The sequence below is a fragment of the Lutra lutra genome, chromosome 3 (assembly GCF_902655055.1).
Source record: "Lutra lutra chromosome 3, mLutLut1.2, whole genome shotgun sequence".
Taxonomy (NCBI): domain Eukaryota; kingdom Metazoa; phylum Chordata; class Mammalia; order Carnivora; family Mustelidae; genus Lutra; species Lutra lutra.
The window spans coordinates 105,181,874-105,204,598 of record NC_062280.1 but is presented as its reverse complement, the minus strand read 5'-3'; the positions used below and the strand labels follow the sequence as shown (position 1 = coordinate 105,204,598).

The window sequence follows — 22,725 nt, the reverse complement described above, 5'->3', positions numbered from 1 at the left end:
AAACATCACGATCAGTGACCAATCACATCACTTCTTTCAAAGTCTGCAGGTGATCTGTTGTTGTGCCTCTGTTACTCAGCTCATGCAGAGACAGCAAAGCAGGTATCTGCATCACCTCCTTGTCTCCCAGTGACAAACCCATGTAAATCTAAAGAGGCAACTGGCCAGAAAAATTAAAAACACAGCAAAGAATCAAAAGAGTGATAGTGGTGGAAATAAAATTCAAGTTGAACATAAACCACTGACAGTGGAGATACTGACACGACTACTGTTAGAGAGCCTCCAGACAGGCACTGAAAGGAATTTGGTGGTCACATTTCACAACACTGAAAATGCACTGATAAAATGCTGGAAGTGAATTCAAATTTAAAAATGATCAGGACAATTTGCCAACATAAGAAAAATGCGTCCACTGTATTTTAAGTTATATGACAAGAAGGGCAACATTCCACTGTTCAAAGTACTTGTGGTAAGTTTCCACAAGGATAAAGAACACTTTATTTCTCAGTGTTTCTAGTGTGGAGCCTGCTTAAGATTCTTTTTCTCCCTCTCCCTCCCTCCACCTCTCTCTACCCGCACCTCTAAAAAAAATTAAATTAAAAATTAAAAAAAAATTAAAAACCGGATCAAACATACATGTGGAGCAATATGCATTTTTCCATTATTTATTCATTTCAAATGCAAATTTAATTAACATCCAATGTATTAGTTTCAGAGGTAGAGGTCATTGATGCATCAGTTTGTTTTTTTTTTAAAGATTTTATTTATTTGACAGACAGAGATCACAGGTAGGCAGAGAGGCAGGCAGAGAGAGAGGAAGGGAAGCAGGCTCCCTGCTGAGCAGAGAGCCTCGATCCCAGGACCATGGGATCAGGACCTGAGCCGAAGGCAGAGGCTCCAACCCACCGAGCCACCCAGGTGCCCCCCAATGCATCAGTTTTATATAATACCCAGTGCTCATTATATTACATGCCCTCCTTAATGTCCATTACCCAGTTGCCCCATCCCCCCTCCCCCTCCCCTCCAGCAACCCTCAGTTTGTTTCATATGATTAAGTTTCTTATGGTTTGTCTCCCTCTCTGATTTCCTCTTGTTGCATTTCCTATAATGCTATCTTATGAATATATTTCCATACTTATATGGAGCTACATCATTCATCATTTCAACAGCTGCAAAGTAGCATACAATTTATTTCACCAACTCTAATGAGATAAATTTTGGTCACCCCATCTTTATTATAAACAATATTACAATGAACATCCTTGTGTATCCTTTGTTTCCTAGTCCAACTTCTTCATTAGAGGCAACTGCTAAAAGTGGAATCAGTGGGTCAAAAGATATGTATTTGATTAAAAAAAACAGTAAATTTGTTTTTAGTAAAGTTATATAAAACAGAGCTAAGAGAATTGACTAGGTCTATAAGATTACTAAGACAAGAAACAATTTCTTGTACTCCTCTGTACCATTCTCCCATGCCAGGCAACTTCTTTCAACATTTTACCTACATCTTTTGTATCTACTTCGGTATCTCCTAATAACATCCTCATTTTGTTTTTCTTCAGGTTTTTCATTTTATTCTTATTTTTTATTTATTTTTTTTTAAAGATTTTATTTATTTATTTGACAGAGAGAAATCACAAGTAGGCAGAGAGGCAGGCAGAGAGAGAGGAGGAAGCAGGCTCCCTGCTGAGCAGAAAGCCCGATATGGGGCTTGAACCCAGGACCTGGGATCATGACCTGAGCCGAAGGCAGCGGCTTAACCCACTGAGCCACCCAGGCGCCCCTATTCTTATTTTTTAAAGATTTTATTTATCTCTTTGAGAGAGAAACAGAGAGAGAGCACAAGCAGGGGGAGAGAGAGAGGGAGAAGACGACTCCCTGCTCAGCCGGGAGCCCAGCACGGGGCTCGATCCCAGGACCTAGAGATCATGACCCAAGCCAAAGGCAGATGCTTAACCATCTGAGCCACCCAGGTGCCCCTTTAGTTTTCTATTTTAGACATTATCTATAGGTGAGAATTAGCGATCTTTAATCTTCTCATCTGTAGTCTGTCCCAAATACATATTTCCCATTAAGTATGTACTAATAAATAATTTTGACTATTTCCTCTATCTATGTCCCCATCCTTCACATGTAGAATAGGTTCAGGAGGCATTTTATACATCATATCCCTATCCTGTCCTCACTGCCCACAAGTGATTTGTTGAAAAGTGGACATCTGCTATGAGCTGGATCTGTGAAGGACTTACTTCCCAGGAGTCTGTAAAATTGGACTGAGGTTTAATCCCTCTAGGTGGCTGGGCTGGTAATATATGAATCTGGAAGTTACCATTAGCCCATCATATCAACTGAGGAGAATAATGGTAGCTATACAATTTCTTTTTAGTAGAGATGCAGGGGTCACAATCATATGGTGGTGATGTTATAGGACTAACCTGAATCTGTTACTAAGAGCACTCTTTTTATTTAGACTGAATTTTATTTAGAGGAGTGAAGGAGATGAGGCTGATTCCCTATACAAATTGGTTTGCAGTGAGAGAGAAAAATGGAACATGCAAAGAACTAGAGATGAAATATCTAGAGTCCTGATGTTCATTTTAAAGTTCTGTTTTGTTTTTTTTTTCCCCCCTAGAGATCTGATGGCAATCCTATCCTTGGGTTTTGTGAGAAAACTCTACAGCTATATGATTAGGTGTACGACTCTGTATTTATGCTTAAGCCAGGGATATCATAGAGTATCCTGTTATTTGCAACCAACAAAGTCCTTAACAACCAGAACCAAAACTATGTATCATGATATCCCTGATCAGTCTTGACTGTGATCTTCAAACTAATTTTAAGGTTGCCGCGAAGCACCAAAGAAAGCATAACCAGCCTTTTTCTCTCAGGGTGCTGGTTTATACCTGTCCTAGGACAGAGAGACAGGTAAATGATAAAACGTGCTGATTGCAAAGTCCTTGAAGACCATTTAGGTAAAGTAGGCAACAACATAAATGGGAATTTGAAAGCAGTATTTGCTACATATACAAGCAGTAAAGATAACACATCCACAATTAAGAGTTATCCTTATGATGAGCAGAAAGTTCTTGAGTGCTAAAGGTGAATGAAGGGTACAGAAAGGTTCATCATAATGGGTACCTAGACTTCCCTATACTTTTGTTTAAAATGTTTAATACAATATTTTTGTTTAATATGTTTCAGTGAAAAATTTAAAAACTGTTCTATAGGGAAAACACAGGTATCATTTCTATTTAAAGTAGATTTTTTAAACAAAAAATGTGCAAATAGACTGTAGATAAACAATTTTAAATTAAAAAAAAGCAAACAAAAAAGAAAAACAAATACTATACTGTCTACATTTTGCTATTTGAAGGAGTTATTTTGATAGAATCTTTTAAAACTTTAGAAACACTGAAAGTTATATATAGCTTCTTTACAAAAACAAGGGTTTTTAAAAAACTCCTAGAGACTAGAAATAAAAACGAACTTCCCAGCAATTTAAGAGAATTAGCCAACATTTGATACTTGAGGAATTAAAAGAAATGATTAATTTATTCCTTTATTTAAACTAATAAAAATTAAATGAGTACATTTTCTTGAAAACAGGATTTACTTGCAAGATTTAGATAACTCACAGGTGTTCCTGGTGCTACTCGGGACACAATCACAGGCATCTTCTGATCATACCCTCCCTGAAAAACAGAACAAGTCAGATATCAGCCAAATATTACAAAATAAACACATCTTAATTTAAAAACCTGTACAATGTAAATTCTAGATTACCTTTACATTGAATCCAAACCTTCCATTTTCATCAGGTTTCATTCTGATTAGAACAAGATTATCTTGTGGAATACCACCATTAGGCTTAAAAAGACAAAAATAAATAACTTGTAATTTTGCCCATTTATAATCTCCCCTCAAAGATATACATGATGTATACTTTTTGTATGTTGATATTATCTGTAGTGTATAAAAATTACAATTTAAATTCCAATGTTAACTTAGCAAAGTAAATTTTGACTAATAACTTGCAGTTACACCAAGTAGATACAGTCTCCTTGCCCCTGCATGCTAGGCTAAGTTTAAGGAGAAACAGGCATTATGAATTAAGTTATTAACTGCAATATCTCTGGAACCTAACTCAAAGCTCTGCATACAATAAGTGTTCCTAAGTGTTACATAAATTCACATTCCTTCCTCTGCTTTTTAAAAAACAGTTTTATTGGGAAATAATTCACATTCTTCCCTATAATCACTTCTAATTATATTACCTTCAAACTGTCTTTCTCCTTGCTCTAGACCCAGGCCCTCTTCCAAATTCAAGGATATTGCTACAGCAATTCTCTACTCTTCTACATTATCCATTCCCTCCACGCTTCAGAGAAATACTCTTACTTCTCCCCTCCCAAAACAAACAAACAAACAAAACCCCTTTTCTCTGGATTCTACCTCCTCATCTGTCTCCTTCCTCTTGCTATTAAAGTTCTTTAAAAGAGTTGGCCACATTTGCTATCTCTATTTCCCCTGATCCCAACCTCCCACAGTCATGTTTTTATCCCCAGTGCTCCATCAAAACTGTTCTAATTAAGGTCACCAAAGAGCTTCACATTGCTAAATCCAGCGTTCAACCATCAGCCCTCATCCTACTTGACTTGCCAGTAACACTTGACAAAACTGGTTATTCTCTCTGTGACTTTCTTCCCATCAGCCAGTTAGCCAGTGGACTCTTTTCTTCCTACCTTGCTGTCTGCATCTTCTCAGTCTCCTTTGCTGGTTTCTTCATCTCCCTAATGTTGACATTTTGAAGGGCCAAAGGCTCACTTTCTAGAACATCTTTTATTTAGTCATCTGCACATACCACACTCCCTTGGTGTTGTCTTCCTGTCTTGTGGTTTTACATACTATCTACAAGCCACCAAACCTCAATGTTTTAACTCTAGCTTGGACCACTCCTTCACCTCCAGAATCCTCTCTGGAAGTGGATTTCTAGTAGCCATCTCAAACTTGGCATTGCCCCAAACCACGCTCCCGATAGTCCACCTACGCCTGCTCTACATACAGCAGCCTTCCACTCTTGGAAATTGGCAACTTCATCCTCCTAGTTGTTTGGGCCCAAAACTTTACTGTTATCTTTGATTCCTCTCCTTCTCCAGTACTCTACACACAACCCCCCAGCATATTATGTTAGCTCTGTTCTCAAACCACCCAGAATACAGCCATGTTGTCCTCCTTCCACTGCTGCCAGCAAGATCCAAATCACCTCACGTCCCTGGAATACTGTACTAGCTCACAACCAGTACCTTTACTTCTGCCCTGCTTTCGGTCTGTTTTCAAGACAAGAGCCAGACTGATATTGTTACAACTTAAGGGACATCATGCTGCTTTTCTCCTCAAATGTGTCCAACCCTTTTTGCTTCCTATCTCAGATTAACTCAGGGATAAAAAAACAAAATCTTTAAAGGTTGTGGGGGCTTGGCCCTCTCCTCTTTATTAGCTTATTTCGCTCTGGCCACACTGACTCCCTTGGTGTTCCCTGACCGTATCAGTCACACCCCTTCTTTTGTACCTCTATTCCCTCAGCTCACCTGCTCTTCTACTAGATAGCTCTATAACTCATCACTGAATTCATGCCTGGCTTCCACTATTTTAAGTTGTGGCACTCTACTCTTGAAATTCTCTGACCTCTTCTTGCTTTATTTTTCTCCTTAATCTAATATGCTATATATTTAAATGACTTACCTCGTTTATGGTTTGTCTCACCCTTATCCCCAGAATTTAAGTTCCTTGAAGGTAGAGTTTTTTGTTTTTTTTCTCCCTATTTTATTCCAATATATTCCCACAGCCTATAATAATACATGGTACACAGCAGGTACTCAATAATTAATTTTTGCATGAATGGACAAATTAGACTGTAGATTATTTAACAGCAGGGACCATGTCTTATTTGTCTTTATATTCCACTATCCTCCAATATATAGATATATCCTCCAGTATAGAGAAAAGACCTCAATGACTATGAACGAATTAATGATACATGAGAATCACCACAAAGATAATACCATAGCTGCTATTCATTTTTGGAAGGATTCTCATCTTTTTTTGATGTTTGTGATGGTAGAGCAGTAAGTGTCGGAGAATAGAGCGGCTGCCTCTTGCTTTTCAAACTTTAGATACAAAAAGGCGATGAGAGCATGGTCACTGGAAACTTTTAGTACTGCCAATGCCTGCTGTGGACCTCCAATCCCTGCACCTTATTTTATTCCCTGATGTCCCTGTAAGTTTCCTGCAATACACCCATATTTGTCTGTTTTGATACTTCTTCATGAACACAGTGTATCCCTAAAATTTACTGGCAATCTCACCTTTGGTTTATTTACATCTACTTGAGAAAGCAATGAAAATTCATAAATCAGAGGATTCTAAAAGTTACCATTTAGTTGTGGTAAAAGCATATTCTCTAAGGGAAAAATACCAACATAATTCATAAATATATTTTACAGAACAGAGAGTAATCATATACTCCAGGGATCTGTACTCAATTTCAAAAAGTTGATGAAAATGATAGTCTCTGCATTCAGTGAATTACATAATAAAGTTAGTGGTATTTAATGCATTAGTAGCATTTGTTCTGAAATGTGTGTTTTGCAAGACTAAAATCAACATAAATTTGTCAAGAATGAACTTTTAGAACAACGATAAAAGGAAATCCCACAATTGGGTTATATCATGGCAAATTTCATGAGCAACATATGATGAAAAAGAGGAAGTACACTAATATAATTTACAGATAAAACATACCACAGTATAAATAATTTCACTTCTGATTAAAAAATTTCAAAGAAATGTGAGAATATCTGAAAGCTACTTACAGTAGATTTTTCAGGGGAAGATGGAACATCAAATGTTTCGTTAATATGGTTTTCTAGATCTTGTTGAGAATGTGAATAATTAATTTGGTTCCAGCTGTTTTTCTTTGATTGTTTGGGTGGCAAAGCTGGAGGCTCCCCATCTCCAGGGGTCTCCTGTGATCTGGACAGGAAAAAGGAAAAAAAATGAGTATTTGGAAGCTGTCTTCTAGAACTGTTATTTTAAAAGCTAGGTTCAGGGCGCTTGGGTGGCTCATTTGGTTAAGCAGCTGTCCTGGGCTCCGGTCGTGGTCCTGGGGTCCTGGGATGGAGCCCCACATGTGACACTGGCTTCCTACTCAACGGGGAACCCACTTCTCCCTCTGCCCCACCCCCCGCTGCTTTTCCTGCTTATACTCTCTCTGTCAAATAAATAATTATCTTAAAAAAAAAAAAAACCCAAAACCTAGGGTCAAAAACAAAACAAAATAAAATAAAAGCTAGAGTCAAGCAACTCTAATATTTACAATGTCTAGTAGGAGATAAGCTTTAAATACCATGTTTACAAGAGCTACCGTTTAATGAAACCTTTCTTAACTTGCAAGTTTAAAATGTACATTGTCTAATTCCCTACCTTATCAAATCTGTAAACAATTCTACATAATAATCAAATATACTTTAAGGATATCACGATGAAGATATCTATTAATCTACTATAACAGTACACACACTTTTCCTAAACACTTTTTTAAAATAAGGTTATCAGTGGAGTCACATGGGTAGCCAGGGAAAAAGGCAGTCAAAGGGAAATCAGAATTGAGAGTTGAACTGTCCCACAGATAAAACACTTGGTACAATCTAGAGAACTTGTGATTGATCCACTTTACTTAGAAATAAAACACAAGGGACGCCTGGGCGGCTTGGTCAGTTAAGCGTCTTCCTTCAGCTCAGGTCATGATCCCAGGGTCCTGGGACTGAGTCCCGCACTGGGCTCCTTGCTCGGGGTGGGGGTGTCTGCTTCTCCCTTTGCCTGCCATTCCCCCTGCTTGTGTTCTTTCTCTGACAAATAATAAAATCTTAAGAAAAAAAGAAAAACACCATTCATGAAAGTAATGAACTGCAACAAAGATTAGAATCTGAGTAAGAGTGCTGAGCTCACTAAGGAGATAAAACTGGACAAGACATTGTTGTAGTATGTAATTTAAAGAAACAAAATCCAATTAACATTAGGGAGCATAAGCCTCAATTTGTGATAGCAAGAATTGATAAAAAGAGCTAGGTAGGAGAAGCTTCAAGGAAAAAACAGTAGCTTTTTTAAGAACCAGCATAGTGTATGTAAAAATATTACTTGTGAGTTTTCCACAAAGGCCAGAAGGGGGAACCAGTGGCTCAGCTGGCATCCTAGGAAGCACACATGATCCATGATGGTTGTGGGAGTGAGGAAAGTGAGGCAAGGAGAAATAGTTGGTAAGAGTAGTGACCATTTCTGAGGTTATTACTTATCTATATGACACCAGGAGGTCTTTGGGAAAATAAAATAATTACTGTCCCACTGCCCAAGATCTCAGAGAGCTGACAGCTGCTGTGTCAAGTTGCATGGCTGCTGCTGTACTATTCAGGCATGGATTTCATTCAGTTTCTGCTTTTTTGTTGAGGGAAAATAGTTGCCTAAGATACGAGCTGTAAGGTCCTGAGGAAGTGGAACTCCATTAGACTGTACTCTTGTTTAAAAATCATTCTCCAAAGACAACTATCATATGATCTCCCTGATATGAGGGAGAGGAGATGCAACATGGGGGGTTAAGGGGGTAGGAGAAGAATAAATGAAACAAGATGGGATTGGGAGGGAGACAAATCATAAGTGACTCTTAATCTCACAAAAAACTGAGGGTTGCTGGGGGGAGGGGGGTTGGGAGAAGGGGGGTGGGGTTATGGACATTGGAGAGGGTATGTGCTATGGTGAGTGCTGTGAAGTGTGTAAACCTGGCGATTCACAGACCTGTACCCCTGGGGATAAAAATATATTATATGTTTATAAAAAATAAAAAATTTAAAAAAACATCATTCTCCACCCTTTCAGGTTGACATTATTAGGCTTAGCCATATGACTTGCTCTGTCCAATGAAATGTGAATAGAAGTGGTCACTTTTGAAAGGACACTTTAGGAAACAGCTCATGATTTATTGTGCTTTTCTTTTTCCCTGGCCATGAGACTAGTCAATGCCCCACACAAGAGTGTGGGTCTTGGAATGGACATGACATGGAGTATCATAGATGATCCATGATATACATATAATGTAAGAAAGAAATAACCTTTGTTGTTATGAGCTGCTATGAGTTGGGGTAATTTGTCACCACAGCATAATTTATCCCAAGAAAATGGATACAGAAATTAGTGTCAGAGTGGCTCTTTGATACATATGCTCTCCCTAGGTAGAGAAGGTTGTGAAACTTAGAGGCTCACTGCTAAATATCTCGTAGATACAGGTAATGAAGCTAAAAATTTTATTAGTGCTAAGGAAGTCAGCCAGGTTTAATGATTTAAATGTATGGTCCTCCAGAAATGCTCCTCTTGAGAGAAAATACAGTCATTCCAAATTTTCAGAATGTAAAATAAAATTTAATCATTAGGGGAGCCTGGGTGGCTCAGTTGTTGGGCATCTGCCTTCAGCTTGGGTCATGGTCCTGGAGTCCTGGGGTCAGGTTCCGTGTTGGGCTCTCTGCTCGGCAGGGGCCTGCTTCTCCCTCTCCCACTTCCCCTGCTTGTGTTCCCTCTCTCGCTGTGTCTCTCTCTCTGTCAAGTAATAAATAAAAATCTTAAAAAAAAAAAACAAACCCAAACTTAATCATTAAAAAAGTAGGTAAGCCGTAGTGCCTACTCAGTCTAACTTTCTACATAGAAGTCTTCAGGGAACAAAATGCTCTAAATTCTGAGAAGTCTGCAAGGACTGCATCAAAGAATATACCTTTTTTTTTTTTCAGCAAAGCCTTCTTTGAGGTCTACCTTGATGGTCAGGGATCCAGGTACCAAGCCCAATAGTTTTTATTCTATTAGTTTCAACTGCCAAGAGCCCAAGCCTTTAAGATCCAATACATTCAAGTGTTGCTAATCCAGGAAAATGTTCCCACAGATGAGAACAGGGACATGGATCTCAAACATGGCCTGCTGGAATGGATCAGGACACAAAGATGGATATCCTCTCACATAGCCTCATAGATGTGACATTTCTAAAAAGCAGTTGATCAAAAGCCTCTAAGACTTTACAAAAACCAGGATTCACTGGACTCCACATCTATCAATCAATAGGTCTTAATCCCTTGCTGAGGGTTAAGAATGACCAGGTGAATAGAAAGTTTTTTTTTTCCTAGTTTTGCATATAGCTGTCACACCCAGGAAACAGCCTCAAAACTGAAGATCTACAGGGCATAGTATAAGGTCGAGATCAGAAGGGAATGGAGTTAGAGCAACTTACTTTATTCTTGGTCTAGTAAACAGCCTAATATATAACAATTCTAAAATATACAACAGGGACAAACTCAAGCCTGACTTGTAAAGCAACATCTTAAGTGAGCCAAATCTGGTGGGTATGGGTATAACAGTGACAATGCTCAGTTACAAGATAGGGAAAGTACTGACATTATGGGACATTCTGCTAAAACCAATTAATTTAAATTACTGGCACTAAAGATTAGGCATATACAGTCAAAAAAGCTCCAGGAGTGATTTTATTATGCACTGCTAATTAGAGATCATTGTCCTGTAACACTGGTTGCATATTCATGGCTGGCGGGCGAATTTTGGCCAACATAATTTAGCCCATAATTTTTTCTTTATAAAATATGAGTTAATTGGCTACATTTAAAAACTTACATATGTATCTGGATTTCCAGAATGGAAAATCTGGAAGCTCTGGAAAAAACGAAACTGCATTATCACTGGTCAAAGCCAAGAATGAGCTGTTGCCTTTAGATGGGCCATGGGCATCGCAGTCCACATAAATCCCACCCAGGGTTACTTGTGAGATTCCAGTAGGTATTTGAGTGGAACCTCTCCTTTCAACATTCAAAGTCCACAGGAAAACACAGAAAGAAAGAGAGCCAAGCACACAGGCTTGAGTTGGGATTTAAGCCAAGTTCTAAAGAAAAGGTGAGAGAATGCAGCATGCACAGCAAGGATTAGTCAAGACAGAACACAGGAAAGAACACTGTAATTTCAGACTTCAGGAAAAGGGCTATCTGCTTTCTCTCATTGTTTTAAGTAACTTTGGTGTTAGAATAACTTCTCAGAGCCTGATGGTCAGGCTCTCCAGATGTCAGACTGTTGCAGAGGAATAGACTGGTCTGGGAGCTTTTACAAACTAATTATGTGCTTTCCCAGTAATCCCAGTAACTATCTGCCCTTTTTATGTCTCCATGTCCAATAACCAAAGTCCATCTATATCTATCTATCTACTTGCGTCTCTAACCAATACAGTCTATCAAAGTAATCAAGGATGTCATCACAGATTCCTGAAATACTTATTTTTTAAAAAAAGATTTTATTTACTTAATTGACAAAGATCACAAGTAGGCAGAGAGATAGGCAGAGAGAGAGAGAGAGAGGGAAGCAGGCTCCCTGCTGAGCAGCGATGCAGGGCTCAATTGCAGGACCCGGAGATCACAACCCGAGCTGAAGGCAGAGGCTTAAACCCACCGAGACACCCAGGTGCCCCCTGAAATTCTTATTTTGAACAAAGGTCATCAATTACATTTTAAGACATATTCCAAGTGTATTAATTCAATTGATCATAACAAATAACTTCCTACTTTGTATCTAATGTAGAAATCATGAGTATAGTTAATTTATTACTTACTCAATTACCTAGGAAGATGACTTTCATAGGTAAACCATGAATTATAAGTTAAAATCCATTTAAAATAATTTCATACAATAGACCAATTCTAAAAAAAATACCGTTTCTAGGCAAAAGTAAAACAAAAAATCCCCACAAATGCTAATTATATAAGAATAAAGAGATATCATATACTTTGGAAGAACAACCAGGCAGCATAGTGGAACACAGCCACATCAGAAATAATTTCCCTGGAAAAAAAAAAAAAAGAAATAATTCCTCTGAGAGAAGGGACCTATGACTTAAAGAGAAAGCCAGCATCTATCAGATAGTTCAGACAGGACTAGGAAGATAGGAACCAAAGAAAAAAGTGGGCATCAGAGCTCTGGCTGACATCTCACAAGTGGAGGTAATCCTTTGGCTTTGAAGATGGGAGCGAGAAAAGGAAAAAGATGGGAGCTAGAAAAGATCTGTTACAAGGAGGGTATAGAAAGAAGTATAAGCATAAATGGATTATTTTGTTACTTATAAAAAAGAAAAAGTGGCAAGGTAAGCCTTGCAAATTGTGAATAAAAGAAAATAAACAATGCTGAAGATTCAACTGTATATACATACCACAGAAGCATAAAAAGTTTATTCTAATTTAAGACTAGAAAACAAACAAAATCCATATTCTTGGTACAAGCTAATACAAACTTGCCAGGACTGGTGGCTCATTTTAAGATTCTAATGTTCTAAGATGCATACCAGGAGCTCATGTCTCATTCAACTATAGTCCCTAGTGCTATCCAAGTTCTCACTGGGCAGTAACCCTACTATACTTTACTTATACCATGTAAGATGCAGATGAAATTCTGATTCAGAATTCAGGCTTACTGACATGTTGGCTAATTTATAGTGACAATCACAGTATTTCAAAGTAAACACCACTGAAACTGATTATTAATTAATGCTCAAGGCAATTTAAACAGTGCATATAAACTCTCAGGGATACGATAAATATGAGAATAGAATTGAAAATGTCATAGTATCAGTAGGAATCTATTTCAGAATCAAGGTCCCAGACCTGAGATACTTGGTTTCAACCAAACTCCAAGTCCCTGACCTTAGCTCCCAAAAGTGAGTACTGGAGACATGTGCCAGAGGTGCACAGCAGGTTAGGTATACTGCAGCTACAGTAGTCCAGTGACCTATGTAATTAGTCTTGTTACCACAAGTACAGTGTCAAATACAGTGTGCCCCCTGAGTCCCCAGGGCCCAATCATCTCCGCCCATAATACCTCCTTTGGTTCTTTTATTTCCTTGTCCTCGAATGGTCTGGTATTTGCAGAATACATAATACAGATGACCCTTGAACAACACGGTTTGAGCTGCACCAATTCACATACACAAGGATTTTTTACACTACAGTACTGTAAATTTTGTTAACACTTTTTTCTCTAGCTTACTTTATTGTAAGAATATAGTATATATTACATGTAACATAAAATATGTGTCAATCAACTTTATATATTCTCAGTAAGGCTTCTGGCCAATAACAGGTTATTAGCAGTTAAGTTTCTGGGGAGTCAAAAGTTATATGTGAATTTTCAACTATATAGGGGTTGGTGTCCCTAATCCCCATGTTTTTCAAGGGTCAAATATATGTTGCTAGACTTGATCAAGGTTGGCATGGGAATTGGGTTAAGCTGAGTGAGGACATAAAGTTTTCAGTGGTAGTACCTCAGAGGAGCAAAGTGAAGGCAAACCTTTACAGACTAAGTGAAAGGAATTGATGAAGTGAGGCCAAAGCTGCGGTGACTCATGAGAAAAGACTAGAAAGGGACGGTCCAGGCAAAAATGGTTTAGGGAAATGGATTTGATACTTAAGGATTATGAAATCTGTAAAGAATCTCTTGTGATTAGGTCTAAGGATAAAGCTAAGAATTTGGAGAATTCCTCATTGTATTCAAGCAGACATCCAAATTACAAACATGTAGAAAGATAAATGGCTGATAATATTCTTAAAGGCTGTCAATATATCCCCCCAAACTAACTAGAATTATACATTATATTTAACATCTACTAAGCACTTTTTCTCTGCTTAACTATTATACATCTAATTTACCGTTCAAAGCAACCCTATGGGGTAGATAATCTCATTCTGTTTTTTTACAGGTGAGGAAATTGAGGCTTACAAAGATAAAATGACTCACCCAAGGTCACATAATTAGAACCGGTGGAACCAAGTCTTAAACCCAGCCTGAATCCAGAGCTTTGCTCTGAACATGATGCTATAGTTACACTTTAAACAAAACAACTATAAAAGGCAGGAGCAAAGTTATTTTAAATCAGAGGTTTCCAAACTTTATGTAGCAGTAGACTCTTCTCCAAATAAAACGCTTCTCAGAAGCCCATATATAAGATATACAAAAGCTAAGCAGCCCTCCTGACAGTATCTGAGGCCTCGACAGAATTTACCAGAGCACACCCAGAAAAGGACGACCTTCTGTCATGCCATTTGGTCTTAAGTGGTAACACTGCTCTGTATTTTAAGTTCTAATAAAAACGACTTATATTTAAATGGAGAGAATGCAAGATCAGAAGAGATCTGTGCTCTAATAACAAGCATTTTTACGTTAATTGAGAACATATTTCTAACTCAATGGTTTTAATATACTTAAAACCAATAATTTGCCTTAAATGATGGGGGGGAGAGGTTTGAATGGGACTGAAGTTTAAAACATGTTGTTCACAATTTACCCACATGAAAAATTTTGTGGGCAAATTACTATTTATGTTAACTTTTTGACATTAAGAAAGGAGATGGGGAGATGGGAATATACTTCTAAGAGTATTCCAATGCCCAACTCTCATATTGCAATTTTTCAATACAAATAACTTGCTTATCTTCAACTTTGACATTTTAAGAAATGTTAAGTGAAGAGCAAACAATGAAAATATTAAAATGCACCTTGTTGCCAGCAGAGCAATATACTGTAACATAGCAGCAAAAGATCTGTTAAAACTGTCAGTGAAGCCAGGTAGGCAAAAACTTTGATTTATTTGAGTCCAGTCAGCGTTAAATTTCCTCATGAATGCTTCAACAGCAGCAGTGAAAGCAGCTTATTCTGCAGTCAAAGCAGCCCTCTGTTGCTGTCTTTAACAACTCATATGAAAAGAAATAAAATCTTAACCACCCAACTAACATGCTTTGTGATGATTTTGTAGAAATGTCCAAGATTCCCTGCTACATATTAATGAGAGTATATTAACATTTGTGCTGCGAATTTACTAAAATAAACACCTGTTAAGTATTTTCAAATTAATTGAGGGTTATTGTTTTTCTCAGAAAATCACAAACTAAAACAGTCTAATTTTCTGTGAAACATTTAAAGAAAGGAAGGAAATGGTAGACTCTCGTCTCAATCACCCCTGCCTAAAAATGGTAACTTTATACTAAGCAGTATAAACAACCTTCTATTTGTTTCCATAATAAACATACCCATGAGTTAGTAGTGTTTTCACCTTGTGAAGCAGGTGACCTTACCCAGTGACTGAAGTGTGGACCCAGGTTTCACCTCAAAGGCCCTGTACTCACTCAAAAAAACAGGGAATGGTGAGATGATCTCAAGATTTCTTTCAATACATGTTGAAATGCTCTGAGCTTCATCCAACACATTGTCCAGATACTTTCCACATTTGGCCAAAACTAAAACCTATGGATTCCAAGTTGTAAAATATTTTCTCTGGATTACAAATATCAGCCAGCAAAGCAACCAACCAACCAACCAACTGATCAATCAATCAAAAGAGCCTTGTCTAAGACACAAAGTTCTGCTGGTTGGCTCAGGTAGGGAAGACTTGAATTTCAGTTCTGTAAATTGGGACAAGTGCTGTTAAGTGTGGTTTTCTCATCTACAAAATGGGGATTACATGTCTTCCCTATTTCATTAAGTTGTTTAAACAGTGAGATAATTTCTGAAGCTCATCATAAGCAACTAAGTTATTTGTTTACCATTAAGCTTATCTTTTCAGACCTCTCTCATTATTCTTAAGGTGAAAACTGGCTGAATTTTAAATGCAGTATTAAGAGATTCAAAACTGAATACAAACACATTAGCCTCATAAAATACATGTCTGATGAGAAAGGTCCAAGCATTTGAAATTCTTGTGGATCAGGATGGGGAAGCAAGATAATGCCAATCTGTTCTGAACCTGTACCTCCATTTAAAGTCAGGAAGCCAGAACAAAGGTTTTTATGATCGATGAACCTATAAAATGTACACGTGGAGATACTCAATCGTATGTGTATGTATACGTGTATGTGTGTCTGTATGAAAAGGGCTCTTCAAAAAATGGACTGAGATAATTCTGTTAGGTCCTGGGAGTTATACTGTTTTATTCTGCAGTAAGATGGGCTTTTGAGATTCCTCTATATGCTTTATTTCTATGTGCAGAAAGTATATAATTTTTAAAAATTTAATCAATTAACATCTCAATCATGTGCTTAGTTACTATACTTTTTAAAGTTTCAGAATTAGAAAATACATGATTTATTAAAAATCAAAATATACAATGATAATTTTTAAGGTAATCAAAAACTAGGGATGCCTGGGTGGCTCAGTCGGTTAAATGTCTGCCTTTGGCTCAGATCATGATCCCAGGGTTCTGGGACAGAGTCCCACTTGCAGCTCCTTGTTCAGTGGGGAGCCTACTCCTCACTCTGTCTGCCACCCTGATTGCGAGTGCACAAGTGCTCTGACAAATAAATATATCTTTAAAAGAGAAATTAAATTTCTACCAGCCTTGCCTCCTGTCAACTCATTTTCCACATGTGTCACTGTGTAATGTGTATCCGTCCTATTCCTTCATTCTTTTTACTATACACACACACAATCAAAATGTTTTACCAAGGTATGTTACTAAGACTAAAATTCCGCTTGTCTTAATAGCTTAGCCAGTCTTCCTTGGCTGGCCCTATAGTGAGGACAACCACACCTCCTCTATATCTCGTCATGTGTTCTGGAGCTCCTATACCTACCTGCTTTGCTAATCAGTCCATCGACTCTTCCACCATCACTCTCAAACCCCTTCTTTCTTCAGCCCTGATCACAGTCACTATATCCTACACCCCTTCCCTCTTCTCAAAAATTAATCTTTTTACTTCTCTATGTGCCTTATAAGGAATTTTACTTTCCCCCCCTAATTCTCACACTGTTTTTACTTACATATGGACTAACTGCATTATATAAACAAATCAAATCAAGATACTGCATGTTATTGTGAAGGTAAGCATGTTGTACATTATACTGATGGGGTATAAATACTGAATTATGAAGTTGAAATAGGAATGAATTCTAAAAAAGATGCGTGCATATTCTCTACAAATTATTTCAGTATGACTGTCATCTTAGTTCTCTTACTTAGTCATCTTACTTAGTTCTCCTTTGCTACTTAATTTTTCCCACATTGTCTATTCATTCTTATGGTGAATGAAAAATATTAAGAAAACTCTACCTTTAATATTTCACTGCCTGACCATAGTGCTACATTATCTGCAGAAAATAAAGGTTTAAGAACATACTAAGTCAACAAAATAGTAAGAGGGTTTTTGGGCGGGGGGGATGAGGGGAGTACAAAGAACTCTCAAGAACAAATAAGCACATCTGCAAATACACAAAAATTTTAAAACACTGCATAAATAAATGTTTGTATGTTAGGTATTCCCTAACTTCCCAGATTATTTCAAATGAAACAATCTGGGGCATTATTATTTATAAGAAGGAAGCTAAATGAAAAACGTCTTACGGTGATGATTCCAGAACGATGCTATTAGCTTGGGTTGAAGATGGAGATCTGTGATTCACAAATACTTCACTTGGGGAAGTGTGAACCACATGGTCTACCAAATGACCAACTGAAGATGGTCGTAACCGGGTTCCCTCTTGTGTGAATGCAGAATTTCGACTACATAAAGAGAAAGAAAAATTGAGTGAAAATGTGCTTTAATTCAACTTTTTCCAGTTTCTTACTTACATGATTACATTAGAAAGTGGGTATATGTTTTAACACTAACCACACTGACTAAGCAAAATCTCTGACAAAGATAGTATGATGTAAACAGAAATACCACCACATAGGAAGTCTAGGATCTCAACTAAAGTCAGCGATCGACCACAAGGGTTTTACCTGTTCCATCTATTATGGCTACCAACCTTAATGTCTAAAGGCTTTAGTCACTACAACTTAGTGTCTTAATCAGCATTTACACCTCATTTCATTGCACTTTGTTTTACTGCCTCTTCTTCCTCTTAAACATTCATTTCTTTTAGAGAGAGAGAGAGAGAGACAGAGAATGAGAAAGAGAGCGCACCAACAGGGGAGGGGCAGAGGGAAAGAATCTTAAGCAGACCCCCTGCAGAGTGCGGAGCCTGATGCAGGGCTTGATCTTACAACTCCAGGATCATGACCTGGGCCAAAATCAAGAATCAGACACCCAACTGACTAAACCACCCAGGTGCCCCTCTTCTTCTTTAAAAAAAAAAAAAAAAAAAATGTATTGAAGGTTTGCAGTAACTGCATGGAGCAAGTCTATTGGGTGTCATTTCTTCAACAGCTTTTGTTCACTTCGTGTCTCTGTCACATTTTGGTCATTCTTCCATTATTTCAGACTTCATTGTTTTTGTTGAAGTAATCTGTGATCAGTGATTATGACTCACTGAAAGCTTAGATGATGGTTAACATTTTTTAGTAATAAATTGTTTTTAATTAAAGTATACACACTGATTTTTCACATTGCCATTGCACATTTAATGGAATACAGTTGAGTGTAAATATAACTTTTGTACGTTCTAAGAAACAAAAAGATTCAGTGACTTGCTTCATTGCAGTGGTCTGGAACCAAACCTGCAGTATCTCCAAGGTATGCCTTTATAAAATAAAGGGAGAGAATAAATAAATCAGATATATCTCTGGTCTGTGTTCTTTTTTAAATCCTTACAGAAGTTTTTTATTTATGGGACTTTTTAAGATTCCAAAAATAAGTAACATATTTCTATCCTCATAAGTGACAGTCACATGAATTTTAATTTTCATTACTATTCTTAATTATGACATTTGAATGCTTATTATGTGCTAGGCAATGTTCTAAGCATTTTACATATATCACTTCATTTAATCCTTGTAAAAATACTACAAGAAAGACAGTTATTATAATTTGTAGATGAGGAAAATGGGACAAAGAGATTAATTAACTTACTCAAAGTTCAAACTTTCAGTGATTCCAGGGTCCATGCGCTTAACCATCACACTAAAGTGTCTCTTCAGAATTGAAAAAAAAACCTTTTCAGATCATATCTAAAATTGTTTCATTATCTAGGAAGTTTAATCAGAGCTACTGCTAATTAATTAACTCACTCATCTTTCCTCTGTGTTCTGTAATTTGCTCTAATTATTTAGTGGTAACTAGTAACAAATGGAGAAATGGTTGGCTGGAAAATGGACCAAAAAAGATGGTTCTGGATTTTCTTCAAATAGTTGATTAGCCTCTGAATATATGCAGTATTTTATAAAGAAAGGAGATTTAGCAATCTGCAACTGGTAAGAGAAGAACTTGTGAGTCTACCTTTTTTAGCAGCTTAGCTGCTAGGAAAACACAAAGGTATGAGGTAACGTTCTCTAACCAAACTTTACTTTTGTTATGGTAAAAGTTTATTCTTGGGCTGAAAAACACCCACTGGTGACACAAATTTTAGAATTTAGTATGGGGTGGGTGGGTCAGCTGGCTGGGTGTCCAACTCCTGATCTCAGCTTAGGCTGTGATCTCAGGGTCAGTCATGGGATCAAGCCTCACATCAGGCTCTGTGCTTAACACTGAGTCTACTTATCCCTCTCCTTCTGCTTCTCCCCTTGCTTGTGTTCTCTAAAATAAATAAATAAAATCTTTTTTAAAAAGTAGAATATAGTACACATTTATTGGATATTAATGTGTTTAAAATATTTCCAAAGTTAGACAACTTCAAATATTATATTCCATACCAAAACTCAAATATTTTGCATTCCAACCTTTTGGGTGAACAAATTCTACAAATACACTGACATAATATTTATCATTATGTAATTACATACATATATTACACATAATACATTTATTAATTCATTATAAAATTAACATCTTAGCCAGTACAAGTTGATTATCTTATTATCTATACCAACACATACAGTTTTTGTTAGAAATACTAGAATGAAGTATACAAACAGTAACTGGTGAATAATACGAGTTTCTTAGCGCATATATGGCTAAACTTGTGGGAACTTAATGATGGAAACCCATTTTCCAGACCAAAAGTGGTGGAACAGTTGGGATAGGAGGTTAGGTAAGATGACCACATTCATTTCGCATTTTCAAACAATATATACTTCCCTAGGAATTCTGGAGAGCCACATGAAAAAGGATTTCATCAGTAACAAACACACTTCCAGATTTTAATTCTACTAAGAGATCTTGATTTATTGGGTAGAGACCCATACTCTACAGGAAAGTGAACATCCATGTTCAAATGTTCTACTCCCTCATTGGATGAGACTTTTCCATGCCACTTATGCAGTAAGCTGCAGGCTATGAGGAAATAATGCTCTAAAGCAACAAAAATCATATTTGACTAAGATATTTGAATGTAAAGATTTACATATTTTGATCTTCAGGCAAGTCTACAGTTCAGTCTGTACTTACTGATTAGGAGTTCCAGGTGGAGATCGTGATGGAAGGCTCTGTGTTTCTAACCTGTCATCAGATATTGAATTTCTGCTTACTACTTCCCAATCCATTAATTTCCGTGCCAAGGGCTTACTTGGGGATCTGCAGAAATAATTTGATATGCAAAAATTTTTATATTTATACCCCCAACTATAAACCAAATCTTAGAATTTGTATTGATAGATCATATTCTAGATGAGTAAACATAGTTTACTTAAAAGAAATTTAATGCATTTAGTGGCTGTTTACACCATAATTTCCTAAAAAATTAAATCTGCTTTGTATGAATAAGGAAGGAAAGACATGCCAAGAGTATAAGAGAGAACAGAGAAAAGAAGAAAGGAAAAAAGCAAAGGAGTAGTTGGCTACCAAGTTATCTCAGATAGCAATACTATAAATATTGCCTACTCCAGAGTTTCAGAAACTTTAGGTCATCTTGTGATGTATTAAACAACTGCTAGCATATTATCTCCCATATATCCTTAAATCTACACCCTGATCCTCTACCTTAAAAACAGAGGACAGGGTGAAAATTATATAATCATGTATATTACAATTTTTTACATATTATATATAGTCGTAAGCTAGTAGATTGTTTTCTTTTTTTAAAAAACATTTAGAAGGTTAACATTCTGTTTTGTGGTAGGGAGTAGAAGACTATGTTTTATTACCTATTTATATATTGTCAGCTACCACAGTGATAAAGATAAGAACTAAGTAATCTTTTCAGAAAAGATATGGACCTCCGCAGAGTATAAAAAAATATTCAAATTCCGATAGTGGCCAAAATTCATGGAAACCCCAGAGTATAAAAAATATTCAAATTCCGATAGTGGCCAAAATTCATGGAAAATGTATGACATCTACTTTTTGACATGCAGAGTTAATATGAAGGTTGATATAAGGAATTGTATGGCTTACATAAAAACACGAAATAAATCATCTTGTAAGCTGATAAGTTTTCTATTTCATTAATAAATTCACTGAAGCACATAGAAATAGACTGGACTAAAAAAGCACAGTAACACTTACCAAGAATACTCACTAAAATTTGTAGACATAGTTGGAAACATTAAAATACTAAGTAGAGCATACTAGTTTTTGACCTTCCACGAGACAAAGCATGTATTTATGCCTAAATATCTAAATTTACCAGTATAGTGTATGACCCTAGATCCTTTCCTACCTCCTACATTTTATTATTTATGAGTATCTAAATTTTCAGTGCAATGTTTCAGTCTATTAATTTTATTAAACCACAAGTATCTTAAATTACTTATGAATCCAAACCACACAAGTGCCCCATCATTTTGGGTATTCATTGCCAAAACCTTTCACAGTTTGGCCAAATGACATCTCCTTAATTTAAGAACATACAACGTTTCCTAAAAGAGCTGTAATGCTATTGATTCAAAAAAAAAAAAAAAAGCACTGGCTCAGATTTCATTTTTCATGAGTTCCTACTTAAAGACAATCAGGACACCATTTAGCCCAACATCCTAATATTGCTGTGCAACCTCATATTCCTTTAGTCATAATAAAATGGAAAAAAAAAGTGTATTATTTCATGCATTTAATTTTTAAACTGAAGATTACTAAAAGAAACCTTAGCATTTACTGCTCTTCTATTAGCCAATTATTGAAGATAATAAGCTATTCATTCTCATATATTAGACTACTAAATGTAAACTGTTGGAGTTCATAATCATAGGTAGATCAACTACTTTCATTTTTGAAGAGAGGGAAAAAGTCTAGTTATACTCACCCAGTATAGAGCATCAGAACACTTTACTGTTGTTAATAAACTAAACATGGTTAGAAATGTTCTGCATCTAAAACTAAATTTCAAGTGTTTTATTAACAGCTTTAACCTCAAAGACCCACCCACTCAAGCTTGCTGTCTATGTTTCCTGTTGAATGTGGAAATTTCAGAGAAAAAAATACCACACTTCATCAGTGTGTTTGCACTGTGGTAAATATATTTTCTGACCATGGCACTTTATTTTTCTGTTGCATGTGAACATTCTTTTGCTTTCTTCTTAGATTTTATATGACAACTGAAGAAGTGTGAAAGCAATTCAAAGAGTAGATAGATATACTGGGGAAAAAATAAAGTAACTTATTTATTATTGCTGAGAAAACAACCTTACATGGAAACTTTAAGGAGAAATCTTTTTATCTACACACCACCAATTAAAATTCTAAGAAGGACAAGAACTCTAGAATTGTCCAATAATTTAACAGAATAACTTAACGACTGCTAAAACCATGAGAGTATTTTGGTAGATATGCATCAGGTCATCACAAT

General features: G+C 36.6%; 1 protein-coding gene across 8 annotated transcripts in view; it reads right to left on the bottom strand.

The window, feature by feature from the left end:
* PTPN4 (protein tyrosine phosphatase non-receptor type 4) overlaps positions 1 to 22,725 on the bottom strand; it is a 220,522-nt gene that overhangs the window by 31,091 nt on the left and 166,706 nt on the right. For all 8 annotated transcript variants that reach the window (XM_047722598.1, XM_047722596.1, XM_047722597.1 and 5 more), the window contains 5 exons: positions 20,394 to 20,519; positions 17,471 to 17,629; positions 6,873 to 7,032; positions 3,784 to 3,867; positions 3,636 to 3,692 (listed from right to left, as the gene is read on the bottom strand). In XM_047722598.1, coding sequence (XP_047578554.1) covers positions 3,636 to 3,692; positions 3,784 to 3,867; positions 6,873 to 7,032; positions 17,471 to 17,629; positions 20,394 to 20,519 — 586 coding nt within the window. The remainder of the gene's footprint in view (positions 1 to 3,635; positions 3,693 to 3,783; positions 3,868 to 6,872; positions 7,033 to 17,470; positions 17,630 to 20,393; positions 20,520 to 22,725) is intronic.